General features: G+C 38.5%; 1 protein-coding gene across 1 annotated transcript in view; it reads right to left on the bottom strand.

Annotated features, from left to right (window-relative positions):
• The window catches only part of Ance-3 (angiotensin-converting enzyme Ance-3), a 48,527-nt gene extending 43,248 nt beyond the window's left edge, over positions 1-5,279 (bottom strand). Inside the window, exons 1-4 of the mRNA XM_071777874.1 lie at positions 5,029-5,279; positions 2,448-2,774; positions 475-633; positions 267-363 (exon numbers count right to left, since the gene is read on the bottom strand). Of these exons, the coding sequence (XP_071633975.1) occupies positions 267-363; positions 475-633; positions 2,448-2,774; positions 5,029-5,055 (610 nt within the window). The 5' untranslated portion in view covers positions 5,056-5,279. The remainder of the gene's footprint in view (positions 1-266; positions 364-474; positions 634-2,447; positions 2,775-5,028) is intronic.
• Positions 5,280-13,061: the final 7,782 nt, after the last annotated feature.

The raw sequence follows: 13,061 nt of genomic DNA, 5'->3' as shown, positions 1-13,061 counted from the left end.
ACAGACAATTAGAGGCTCATACAGCGCGGCACAGTGGTTTTCATAAATTAAACGGAAAAGAAACAGGGAATCTCCTTACCCCCAGAGAAGGAGGGGGGACTTGCGCTCGCTCGCGTGACGTATCCTATTTTCTTCACACTTTCATGCGCATTTTAGACTTACGTAAATTCCCCCGCGGAATTTCGCCGCGACGAACCGTGAACGATGCCGGCGCGGCGGCACCGTGCCGATCCAATCGTTATTCAGCGTAATTCGTAATGTATTACCTGGATATAAACGTAGCCCACACCGGAACGGATCGTTGTAAGCGCATATGGTCGCCGCGTTGTAAATCGCAAGCATGTCGTTGATTAGGCGATTGTACTGCAAAGAAATAATTTTATTACTGCTAACAATATTTACTGTCACGTACATTGTCAGTTAAATAACGATATAAGTGTTATAATTGCTTGTATAAATGAAGCTAGTGTTTACCCTGTCCAGTTGGTCAGGTGGCAGTGCCGAAGGGCCCACGGCGGACAAATAACGGAGTCGTCGCCTGATTATAGGGTCTCGAATTGAATTTACATCGATTCTGGAGATTAAAAGCCAAGCTTGGTACTGGAAGTCCGCATATAAGCGTTGGGCGTCCAGCTGAAAGCATAAGGCGAAAATATTGAAAATAATTCTTATGCAAAACAAAAAAAATGCTTTTTTATTACACTCACAAAGAGATAGATAAATCATTCTATTTTTTATCCTTCTTATTTTCAAATGATAAAATTAGTGTTGTTTTGTATTGAATTTCAATTGTATTAATTACATGACGTAAGAAAACTAATCTCTCGGTGACTGATTAGGAAATGTTGCAGTAAAACACGAATCGGCGAACGACGGTTTTACCGTTAGAGATAAAACCGTCGTATCTATGTTCTTCCTGACCAGTAACCTGCATTCAAAGAAAAGTAACTAAGAAAGTAAAATTGCATTTGAACCTTTGTATTATTTAAAACGTACACATTATTTATTAAGGTCTGATTATACGATTATCATGTAATGTATTACTTTTACAGACAATTTGTAATTTATAACAATATTTACGTACATTTACGTTTTTCATATATTTATCATTATATGAAAAACCGCATAGCATCGCATAATACACGAGTGCCAATTCTGGTTATGTGTTACGTGGTATATTTCCACATACAATGGCAGTATGCGACATGCGTAAAAGGCATCAACAAAGCAGATGTCACGTAATATGCGCAACATAATCTTTGTTATCTGATTGCTACGAGACACCGAGACAATTCATAGATTTAAAAAAAATATATAATTAATTACTTTATAATTATTTGTTAATACAAAAATCAATTTGCTTATAAACAACCTCGACGACCAGTCATTGATTCTTCCCATGGGATAATGAACCGCAAGGCGGTGGCTCGCCGTCCATCGACGTTCTCCGCGGAAAAGGAAAACGGCGCGGGCGCCTCAATTATTGTTAACGTCACGCGACGCGAGCCTCGCTGGCTTCGCATTGAAAAGTACAAAACTCCCGTTTCTCGGCGATACGAGACGGCCGGGCGTGCATTGCACAATCGTTCGGGATGATTATCACGACAATGGCATCGCCTGGGAAGATTTCCCGCGGAGGCGTTCGGCCTTTCGCGGACAATGCGAGCAAGTCTCGTGCCAGGGAAAATCGTAGTCGCGACGCCAGCCAAGTAGCGTCGGTTCGCCGGTCGATTGACAAGTCAATGTGTGAGGACGCCACGAAGAGTCACGGGAGGATACCGAGAGGAGGTCGAGGTCCCCTCGAAGACGTTTCGTATAGGGTGGATGAGAAATATACGATTGTACGCGTCTCATTTTCCACGGTTGTCACTGCACTTTGTTGAAAATCCAGCCTTTCTCAACTTTTGCCTTCAGAATTGCATCGCCACACGCTCCTTAATAGTAATTTGCTTTAATCTCTTGATCTAATTTTTTTTTATTTCAACAGTAATTGCCGCAGACACCTATATGCGTTTTTTATTATGATGCTTGAAAGATACGCTTGTATAGGTATACTTCTAAGCTTTAATTTTTAATGTTGATTGTAATAAAGCTAATTACTGCTGAATTGAAGTTAAAGTATTGTTTTTAAATTTTAATTAAATATTCCTGATAAATTACCATCTAGATTATGAACAAAATTAAAATCTTATGATACACGTGATAATGATTTGCTGCGACACGTATGAAAATTTAATATCGTATTTCATAAGATAGCCTAAATTGCAAATAGAGGGACAGGCCACGCATATGCGGGTCGTGTCTTAAAGTTTCGAAATTCGTCAGCTTAGTTAACGGGAAAGTTTTGAAACTGTTTAGCGTGATAAAGTATCGTGACAAAATTCTGATTTAGCAAAATTGGAAGAAGGACGATCTTCTTTATAGATTCAATGATACTTTGATCTTACCGCTTGTAGTTGCGTGTATTCGTTGACGTTGGTTTCGTATGCCCACTGAGCTACCACATTAGCGCTACATCTCTCTGCGCCGAGGAAATCTAATCTAGCCAAAATATTCTGGTAATTTAATTCATTTGGTGGTAGTTGTCGTCCAGGATCTTCATCCCTGTACGATGGTAGTTCTCGACCAGCATCGTCCCTGTACGATGGTGTTTGTCGGCCAGCATCGTCCCTGTACGATGGTATTTGTCGGCCAGCATCGTCCCTGTACGGTGGCAGGTCCAATTGACCAGAAACTGCTGATAATAGGCAAAGTACGAACGCTGTCCATCTTACCTAAATCATACACATTCGTTATAAATAGTTTTATATGTCCCTCGACTCTATTTTAAGACACATACACATACACATACATACACAAAAGCAATCTATCTACATTAAAAACGATGACTTTAAATTATAGTCCCATATTAATTCCCTATTAATTTCCTACTAGAAAGTATTAGATTTAATTCATTACAAAGCATAAAATATTTTCTTCTTCTTCAGTATGCCATATCAAATTTCCCTGACTGCTTTAGAGAAAGCAGTTCTGATTATCATGATTGACTTGCTCACTAAAGGGTTGACTTGGGACTGAGAGCCTCTTAATTTTACATTTTTTTTTCTATGTAGCAACACCCTAGGAAATAATAACAAAAATAATCTCCCGTTGCTTTCTCCGGCGGATAAAATATTTTTTTTTTCTAAAATAGCATTCGATTTAATTGGAACTTCTGTAAGTTTTACATTTACTTTACTTCGAGTTTACTTCCAATTTTATATTAATTAATATTTTCATTAATATTTTATTTTAATTTACATATCGTTGAATGTTTGGCATACTTTATGTATTTCTGATATTTTGGTAAATGGAGTACACGTGTCGATAGGGTTGATGAACTCGACTACACGTGTGTGCTTATTGATTTATATCGTCCACACAAATATATGTAAATTTACCTCGTTTTCCTCGTCTTTAACATTAGGTTTGTCATTCAAAATTATGTGGACAAGTCGCAAATAATTTATCTTGTCGCATTTTCTACTTCTGTTTACTTTGTATACATGACATATGAATAGAGGGTAAAAATTTCTGAGGTAATGAATCTTGTTTAGGGTAGGCGGTGCTCTGACATGTCGATAAGAAGATAAAGCGGCGTAGTTGCCAAAAAAACGAATGACCCGAATAATGACCCTTCGGTATAATGGATAACTATTTCTGCACTTTCCTTACGACGTCATTTTTAACGACTGTCACCGAATTATAATGCAAAAATAAAATCTTAAATAATTTCGAGATCGTCGAATACAGTTTATCCGGTACTTACAAAGTACCGGTATCAAAAAATAAAGACATACAAAAAATATTATCGATTAAGCCATCGAAAGTATTTTAAGATTGCATCAAGTAAGACATATAGCAACGTGTACGAGATAATGAGCTTAGCTTTCTCTCGCGAAATAACAATTACAGTCGATTCGCGAAGCGATGGGGCCTTGCTTCGTGCAAGTAGGACTACAGTGGCAGAAATTACCGCACGCAAATTATTATGGGACCCCTCTCGCTCTTTTACAAGTTAATATAGAAACTTCATTGTTTCTTTAAATCACGCCATGACATTATGAGCTGAGCATTTATGCGCAATTCATTTGTTGGTCTCACGGTCACGTGTTACGTCTTCGCGTTACGTACTTCCTCTCAGCATGAAAGGTACATATCTGCTTATGCACAGTAGTAGGTCACCTGCGGTTGATCGAGATGCGATGACCTTCATTTGTCACAATTGCGCTTATTAAAGAATACATATCTTTCATTCTTATTTCTTTAACGTGCTATCGCGGTTTAGTATTTCACGGTATTCTGACTAAAGTAATTGCTTCTTTGTATTTCTGCTAAAATAGACGCGTTTTAGTAAAATATTCTTTATAAATCGGCAATAGATTATTTTAATAGATTATTACCGATATTGTAACGTCACGAAGATCTGTGAAAAATAATCCGAGCATACTCAATGAGCGTACAAACGAGGTCATCGTTACATGTAATTGTGGTATGCTTTAAGTATCATGCATTATGATCTAACGAATGGAGATGATTCATGAATGCCGAGAAACCTTGCATCTATTATATTTTTTAACGATCGTTCTTATGCAAAATACCATAAACCATAACCGCCATATTAATTCGAGTACGAAATACAGGGTATAAACGTAATATGTAAAATCCACTTAAGAGATAATTTCAACACTTGAAAACAAACAAATTTCATCTGGATAAACATTCACGATTATTAACACTAGAAGGAGCACACTCATTATTTCGCTGGTTACAGAGTCTTCTCTTATCTCAATCGTAGGTCACTTAATTTTTATCAAAGTCCTCAAATTTTGCGATTTTTCACCAATTAGAATTACGCGATTTTCTGAGATATAAAGATCACGCTATTTATTAATTCAGCATTTATTAAAATAATAACGAAAGATCTTTGTCCTTCTAGCGTTAAAATCACTGTAGAAGACAGTCACCCTGGTATCGACGATGACTTACGAAGTTGCCATTGATGCGGTCCAACATCCCGTCGGTTCCACCGAAGGCGAACTCCACGAAAGTAAAATTCGTTTCAATCCTCGATAATGATCACTTACGATGGTCCATCGATCAATTACTGGTTCACGCAACAACTTCTCCGTCGTCGTCGTCGTACGAAATTCCGTTCCACCGATCGAGCACGACTAACACGAGCGACGGTCTCGTTCTGCCGACGCTAAAAGCCTCGTGGACGACGTCAAGTGTACATTTATCCCTGCGAAGCTGTTCGAACGCGACCACGAGGAGGTCATCCGTAGCGAAAAAGGTGGGGGGATTCGCGCACACCTCATTCGTGTCGTTGGTTCGTCGGTGTCGCTGTTGCTTAGATGGATTGTCGTGGGAGTAGGTGGAAGTAACCGAGGACGAAGAGAAGAAGACGAACAACTTTATTCTGTCACATCTGAGGAACAAAGTTTTTTTTTAGAATAAAGAATGAATTATAAATATAAGAGCTCTCTTAAATAAATCAGATAAATAAAGAGACGATAAGAGCCAGGCACGGTAACTGGTGCGCGCCTTCTCAATCAATACATAAAATATTGATTTTATTCATAATACATAATACATAAAATATTGATGATATAGAGATGAGATGATAAAGATTGACTGAGAATATAAATTATTGCGCACCAATTACCACTCCTGGCTCTTATTGCCTCTTTTTATTTATCTGATAAGGAATAAAGTTAAAATTTTATGCATATAAAACAGAGTTAAGAAAGCTCGTAAAAATTTTAATGAAAAAACTCTGTTTTTACATACCGTTTAAAAATTCCTTCGATGTCACAGGAGAGAAGGCGACGAGAAGTTTCGCGAAAAGCGTGTCAATTAAAATGAGACGAAATAAAGGAAGGGTGAATAGAAACGTAGGAGCGTCAAATAGTGACGAGAGGCAGAACGATGGGGGTCGAGGGCCAACCGGCCGTCGATTGCGACAACTTGAAGCTCTCACGTTGACAAGAGTCATTTGCCGACTCCTTTCAATGCGGCCCATTGTCTATCGGAGCGCACGTTTGCTCCTTGCAACTCTGTAAACATTAAGATTTGTTTTAGAAACCACTAACAGAAATATATGCTAGAGGAGCAAGGCGTAGAAATCGCTGAGAATAAAAATGATAGAGCTATTCTTGACGATAAAAGATACGGTTTAGATAAATGACACGTTAGAAATTTGATAAATTAATTCACAGTACTTAATGATGAGTAAGCGGAAATTTCACTACGACTTATTATCGAAGACTTGCATCTACGAGGTTCATTTAAGTTACAGTTGATGGAGAAGAAATCGCGTAGATGCATTTTTAGATAATAGAAATGAAGATGTTATTCGATTGTTCTTTAACATAAAATAACACTTGAAATATCATTAATTAATATCTATGAAATGCTTTATCATTTCTACTGTTATTAATTAATTAGCTATTAATTTGTAAATTATTATCTATAATCTGTTTAATATTTTCTGTGAATGTAATCGCGTCAATATACCGAATCGAAATTGCCACAAAATAAATACGTAACAACGTATATCTTAATTCACTAGAAAAGAAAAGTTTTCTTTCCTTAAGATTTACAAATTTCAAGAAACGGTAACGGTAACATATGTTAATTTAATAAATACGCTTTCGACCGGTACGAAGTAAAAATTTCACTCTTGAAATAAACGCTATGATCCGACATACGATAATAGATAATTCAAAATTATTTAAGATGCGAAAAACATATTCTGCGCCAGATTTTATCCGATAAAGAACACGCTACAGCGTGTCTTACTTCGAGTTATTTTACATAAATTTGGTCTCGCAAACGTTAAATGTTTTCGTAGCGGCGACGTATTGATCGGCGCGCGACATTTTTTATTCATTTTGTACGGAACAATACCGTATTGAATTGCAACCGTCGCAATTACTTACCTTGTCAATCTTCATTCTTCATTCGCGACGCGAGACTCGGGTGGGTAGGCAGCATTCGTGGCGGACATCGCGTTATTCTTCGATCGGAATAAACACCACGAGGCGTCAAACGCGATTCTTCAAGCGCGAGAAGAATAATCGACTGCGATTGGTCTATTTTCTTACGGCCTTGCGATTACAACTAAAACTTTGTTACGTGCAATGGCCTTAAGAGTCGTAAGAAATTGACTAATCACAGTCTATTATTCTCCTTGCGGTAGAAGAATAATGAACTGTGATTGGTCAATTTCTTACGACTCTTGCGACTGCGACTCATTGTAGATGGCCCTTTAACCGTCACGCGGCGTTACGTGTTTTCATGCACGAAGCGAATCCCGAGAAAACTTATGCTAAGGTAGGGCCGCGGCGTGTGAATCGCGTGACGCCAACGGCTCGCGGCAACCTGAGTGGTGGACGTGGTGGTGGAGACGGAGTGGGAAAAATAACTACGTGCGTCGAACGAGCGCCGCGCTAGTCGCCTACCCCCACTACCCCCACTATTCAAGTTGCTGCGCGCCACCGCGACCCAGCACTGTGACGTCATTGCCCTCGGATCGCAGGTCACGGCGCGGAGTAACGTATGTACCGGCGCGGCGGTTGAGATTACGAAAAACTGTGATATATGCGATGTATGTGAGTATGTCATATGTGTATCGAATACATGTGCTTCGCGGAACTGATACGGATGCCGAGGTATATCGCATTCGTTAATGGTCTCGCTTTTCTCAACCGTTAACTTGATCGCGTCGTGTCGCGCGGCTTCTGCATGAAGTTGCGTCGTTTTCGGAACACGGGTAAAGGATACGAGCGAATTCTTAAGTCGAGTGACGCCGCGACGTATTTAATTATTATCGATTGCAGTCTCTATTAACGTCGTACGCGTTTAACTTCATATTTAATTGTGTTTCGATATCTGGCGATCGTGGAGGATAGACAGTGTTCATAAATCGATGATTTAATTGTCAATGAAAATCGCCTCATAAGGGGCAAGTGCAGCGTCATCGCGACGGTTGCTCCGGTTGCGAGAGTGGCGAGTGAAGTTGGCCGCGCGATTTACGAAATTCTGTCCGAAATCTCAGCGTCTACCTGCGGGGCATTATGGGTGACGACGGGCGTCGAGCGGATCGTACAGCTTCGTTCGTATGCTTCTCCAAGCTTCTCCGCCGTAATTCTTCCGTCGCCGTGTAATTAAGTACGCGCCGCGTCGCGAGATTAATACCGGAAGTGCCGTGCAAAGTGTCGCGCGATCATAAGTGACGATATTTTCGCGTGAGTGAGCGAGTGAACGTCGCGAGTGAGTGCGCCGACGGAGATGCGACAACGGAGAAGGAGCGAGGAGAGGAGGAGGGGGCCTGGGAGGCATCGGGCGACGGCGGAGCAACCGTGAGGTGAGTAATTATTATTCGTTCGTTATTTTGCTGTTCCGTGACGGATTCCTGTCTCAAGCGCGACGTGATTCGCTCATTATATACTCGAATCATTATTCGTACAATATCGTTTATGGTTTACTCCGGTGCAATTTCGATCGGAGTTCGATCTCCGGCAGATGTGAGGAGAGATATTACGTCGCGTCTCTCTCTTATTCGCGCGGTCGTAATATTACTTGTGGTTTTTCGGGGATTAATTACCCTACAAGTTAATACGGAAATATGCAACCGCTCGCTTCGGCCGCGATCGTTTCGTGCACTAGCATTTTAAAATCAGATATGTTAAAATGACATTTTAACGGGCGCGATAATTATTTACTTAAAGTATTGATTATCTCAGCTACTGCTTTAATGTAAAAATATTCTTCTGTTACAGATCGACGCAGGGTTTTACGACTTACAACTCCGCTGTTGCGCATCGGCCGGTGAGTGATTTTTTAATTTCAATGTCAAGGCAATGGATTTATCAAAACTATATTACAAACGTAAATAGAATGTACGTATGAGAAATGTGATATTATAAAAGAATCACGGAATCTTTTTCTAACAATTAATTATTAGACGTTACATCAAAATACTTTATTCACTGTAAAAAAATTTTGTAAAATTACAACTATTATAGTGGGTAATTTTGAGATTCACTATAATAGGTGTCCACGCATTTGTAATTTTGCAGTACGGAAGGAAAAAGTAATTTTGTAATTACAACCAAAAATTACAAATGCGTGGAATTATAGTGAGTCTCAAAATTACCCACTATAATATAGTTGTAATTTTACAAAATTTTTTACAGTGTTTAAAATGATAATTAACGGTAAAGTGTTCCGTATTAATCTCATGAAATATCTGAATATTTATTTCCATTTTTTTCTGTAATAATTGTAGGAATTTATTTATTCCTACAATTATTACAGAAAAAATTAAAATATTAAATATTAAGAATATAAAAATATATACTACAAATGAACTAATGTTATAATCGATTGCCTTGAAATGACTAGGCTCGGAAATGAATAAAGCCTAGAAAATATTTGTATAATTTATAATTCTCTGCCGACTTTTTATTATTTTGGCACATGTATTGTATGTATTCACAATGCTGGTATGCATTCGTGAAGTGAGACTCGGGCAGTAGACAACGTTCGGTAGATATCGCGTTGATCGGAAAAAATATCACGAGGCGCCCTAAACGTGATCGCGTCTTATAATTAATCAATCCGTGCGATTAATCAATTCTTAAACCTATAACGATTCGTAAGTTTCTCGAGGCGACGGCTGTCTCTCGAAGTAGATATCTCGCCCGATGTATCTTGGAGTCTCATAAATTACTTAATTGCTTCATTGCGCTATTCACGTAATCGTTATCTCTTTGAATGAATCACGCACCGCACTTCAAATCTTTTCTTCTTCATTTTTGTACATAGAATTTGCTTACTGTAATATAGTTTCGAATTGAAAGCGCGGAATACCATTATTGACCACATCAGTGATTTAAATAACTAAAAACTGTGTGTGGTACATAAAAACTGTAGTTTATCAATATTTCGCGGAATTTCGATATTGCAAATTTTCACTTTAATTAGCGTGATTTGAGAATTAGCGTAAACTTCATAACTTAAATCGTATCGCGCGTATAGAAATTGCAGATGCTGCTTTTCAAATTTTTCATCAATGACGTTCATTAACGGGACGCCCGGACGTCACAAATGCGCGGATCGACGCCGTTTCGCGACGCATTTAATTAGCAAGTAGAGTTATAATTTTATATTTAAATATCTGTTAATCGCGTAGCGCGCAAATTCGAAGTTTGTACATATATCGGCGACACGTTAAAACTCTTTGCCCATTCAAGGTTTATTTATCACGTTAATTTACGAGATGTCGCGGGTCTCGAGCGGATAATAGCTTTAAACGATTGCATCTTCGTCACGTTGTTTTTCTATCTTAATAACGAAGTGCGCATATGCCTCGTGTGATTAACGGTATGCAAAATACTGTACGTGCACGTGCAATACCATCGTTTTTCGACTATTCATTCAATCTTGCGAGTGAGTATCTCGTAAGTGACATGGACGAAGGACGACGACGCAGGAGAGATCCAGGTAAATATTAGAAGCAACTAAAGCGTGAGTGAAAACGATTGATTGATTTTTATAAAATAGAGATTATGTCCGAGCTGGGGCGGAAATATTTTATTCTGCCAAGCGTTCTGTTACAAAAAAAAATGTGTTTTTGAAACATTTAAGATCTTCAATAATCTTTTTTCGAAATAGTCGCGACTTTGAAAAAAATCTTGCTCTTTAGAATAATATTTGAGATTTCTCTTATATATTCAAAGTAATTGAAAATGTCTTGAGCTTATCATTATACGTAGCAATTAAGAAACCAAAATCATCTGGATAAAAAATAATTAATTTTACTTAAATTATTAAGATTAATAAATAAACGATAGATCGATACACGTGTAGGAACGACAGACTGCAATCTATTGCATGGAATGCATGAACAAGCTCGCTTCGATAATTGCGACCGTTGTCGCTGTTCATTGAAACAAGTTGTTTAGTCATGTTTGTTCGCGCTCGCTCGCCTGTTTCGGCTTCGGCTTAATTATCACAATTATAAACTTAAGCATTCTCTCTACGGGATACTAATATTCGCCAACTTTTATCGTTTATAACTTGAAGGTAATTGCAATTTCGACATTTATTGTGTACAAGGATCTTCGACTCTAATTTCTAAATACGCCGTTGAAGGCGTTTTTACACGCGTGTTACACGGCGGTTATATTCTCTGACGCGTGAGCAAATATAGCACCTGTACCGAACAGACGTAGAAGTGGCAAAAATTTATTCGCGAATGCGATTTGTCTATGCGCATTGATGAGTCGCCGAAGGGTGTGTACGTATGAAACATCGATGAACAGGTTCCGCGAAGCATTGACTTAAAACGCGACTCCCGTGCAATTTCCAACATTATGAGATGACTCACAGCTTACGGGTCTATCTGCGTAATTATGCTTGGTCTCATCGAGACGGGACGACACGGTGTAGTTTCCTGATTTCAATCGATCTCTCTTTCTCTTAGGCACTATTGTTTGAAACCTGGAGAATAAGCTATGATATAGAAAAACGTCTAGCAAATCAATAAACTCGACTTATCTTGAATAAGGAATCTATCTCAATGCTAGGGTGAGACGTTACCGTTCCGGATGCTGCACGTGTTGCAGCTAATAAAAAAGAGGAGAGATAAAAAAAAAGAAAATCATGTAAATTGCGGATAGTACACGTGTAACGTGCGAGCGTTACAACCCGTAAAGTTGACGCAGAGATATGAATCGGTCCGCGTATATACACGAACATTTCTCGCCAGCCGCGTTCGCGCGGCAGCTGATCTTGAACTACATGTTCCACTTGGCTTTCATGATCGGCGCTCTCTTTGACAGCCCTGACGACGACCGCGCAGGGTTATCCGTAACGATTGTGATTAATACGACGGCAGCTCGCAGTATAAAAGAGCATAAACAACCGCGCCCAAGCGGGGCTGAGAGGATAGTCTCACGACGATCTGGAATGTACGCAACTGCGAATGGTCTAGGCCAGTTTACGAGACCTTGGAGCCGTTATGGCGAAGTTCTTATGTGCATACGTGCATATTCCGTGCCGTACGATGCTGCTCGCATGTACATAGCGCGATATACTCGTTTACATAATCCGCTCTTACCTCGTGGATATTGTATAATATAGGAAAATATGGTCTCATATAATTTATTTCTAGACGGTTTTAAGTTTTACTTCATCGAATGCCTGTAATTCACGTTATTCTTGCTTCGCGTTGAACTACGAGCTGTAGGAAAAAAAAGAGATTTGCATCTCTATAGTGATCTATTATTTACAGTTATCATTTGATCAGCTATATTGTGTTTAAAATTGCAGATAATAGTTCATAATGCCAGTTGTACTAATAAACAGTTTCGAGATTTTTTAAAAATAAATTTCTCTTTAGAAATATCTTTACTTGAGTTTAAAGAGAAGTATTTGATTTAAAAGCGATAAATTATAAATTAGAGAGAGTTCTATTTGATATCTTTATTTAAAAAAAATTGTAAATTAATTTTGGTTATCAAGTTTTTTAAATAATACATTTAAATATATTATTTAAATGTAACAAATGACGATAAATAACTATGATAAGTAATAAATATTATTTAATCAAATTTAAATTAAATAAATTTAAATCTAATAAATAATGATCACGGTTTTCTCTTTCGTTTCCGTATAGTGGATCAGCGTGGAAACACAAGTTTTGTTTAATAAATTTAAGTCGACGTATATACTCTGTTACGTTACGACCCCAATGCCATTGGCGTTATGCTCGTACAGGTATCTCACTTAGAAGCGTATACCAGTTCCCTGCGTGCCTAGACTTGGACAATGCTAATCTCATTGGCAGATAATGCGTGCACCGGTCTCACGTACCGACCGCAATTTTAGTTCCAAGTACGCACGAATGTGCTCACCATATGTTTATACGGTGCAACCACGTGTTTCTCGCGATTCTTTTTGTCGCTTTCGGGCACACCTTAATCGACTTTATTCGAGTCGCAGAAGAATAC

Source organism: Temnothorax longispinosus, chromosome 5, assembly GCF_030848805.1.
Source record: "Temnothorax longispinosus isolate EJ_2023e chromosome 5, Tlon_JGU_v1, whole genome shotgun sequence".
In the NCBI taxonomy this organism is placed as follows: Eukaryota; Metazoa; Arthropoda; class Insecta; order Hymenoptera; family Formicidae; genus Temnothorax; species Temnothorax longispinosus.
The sequence above is the reverse complement of the archived record's forward strand: the minus strand, read 5'-3'. Positions and strand labels throughout refer to the sequence as shown.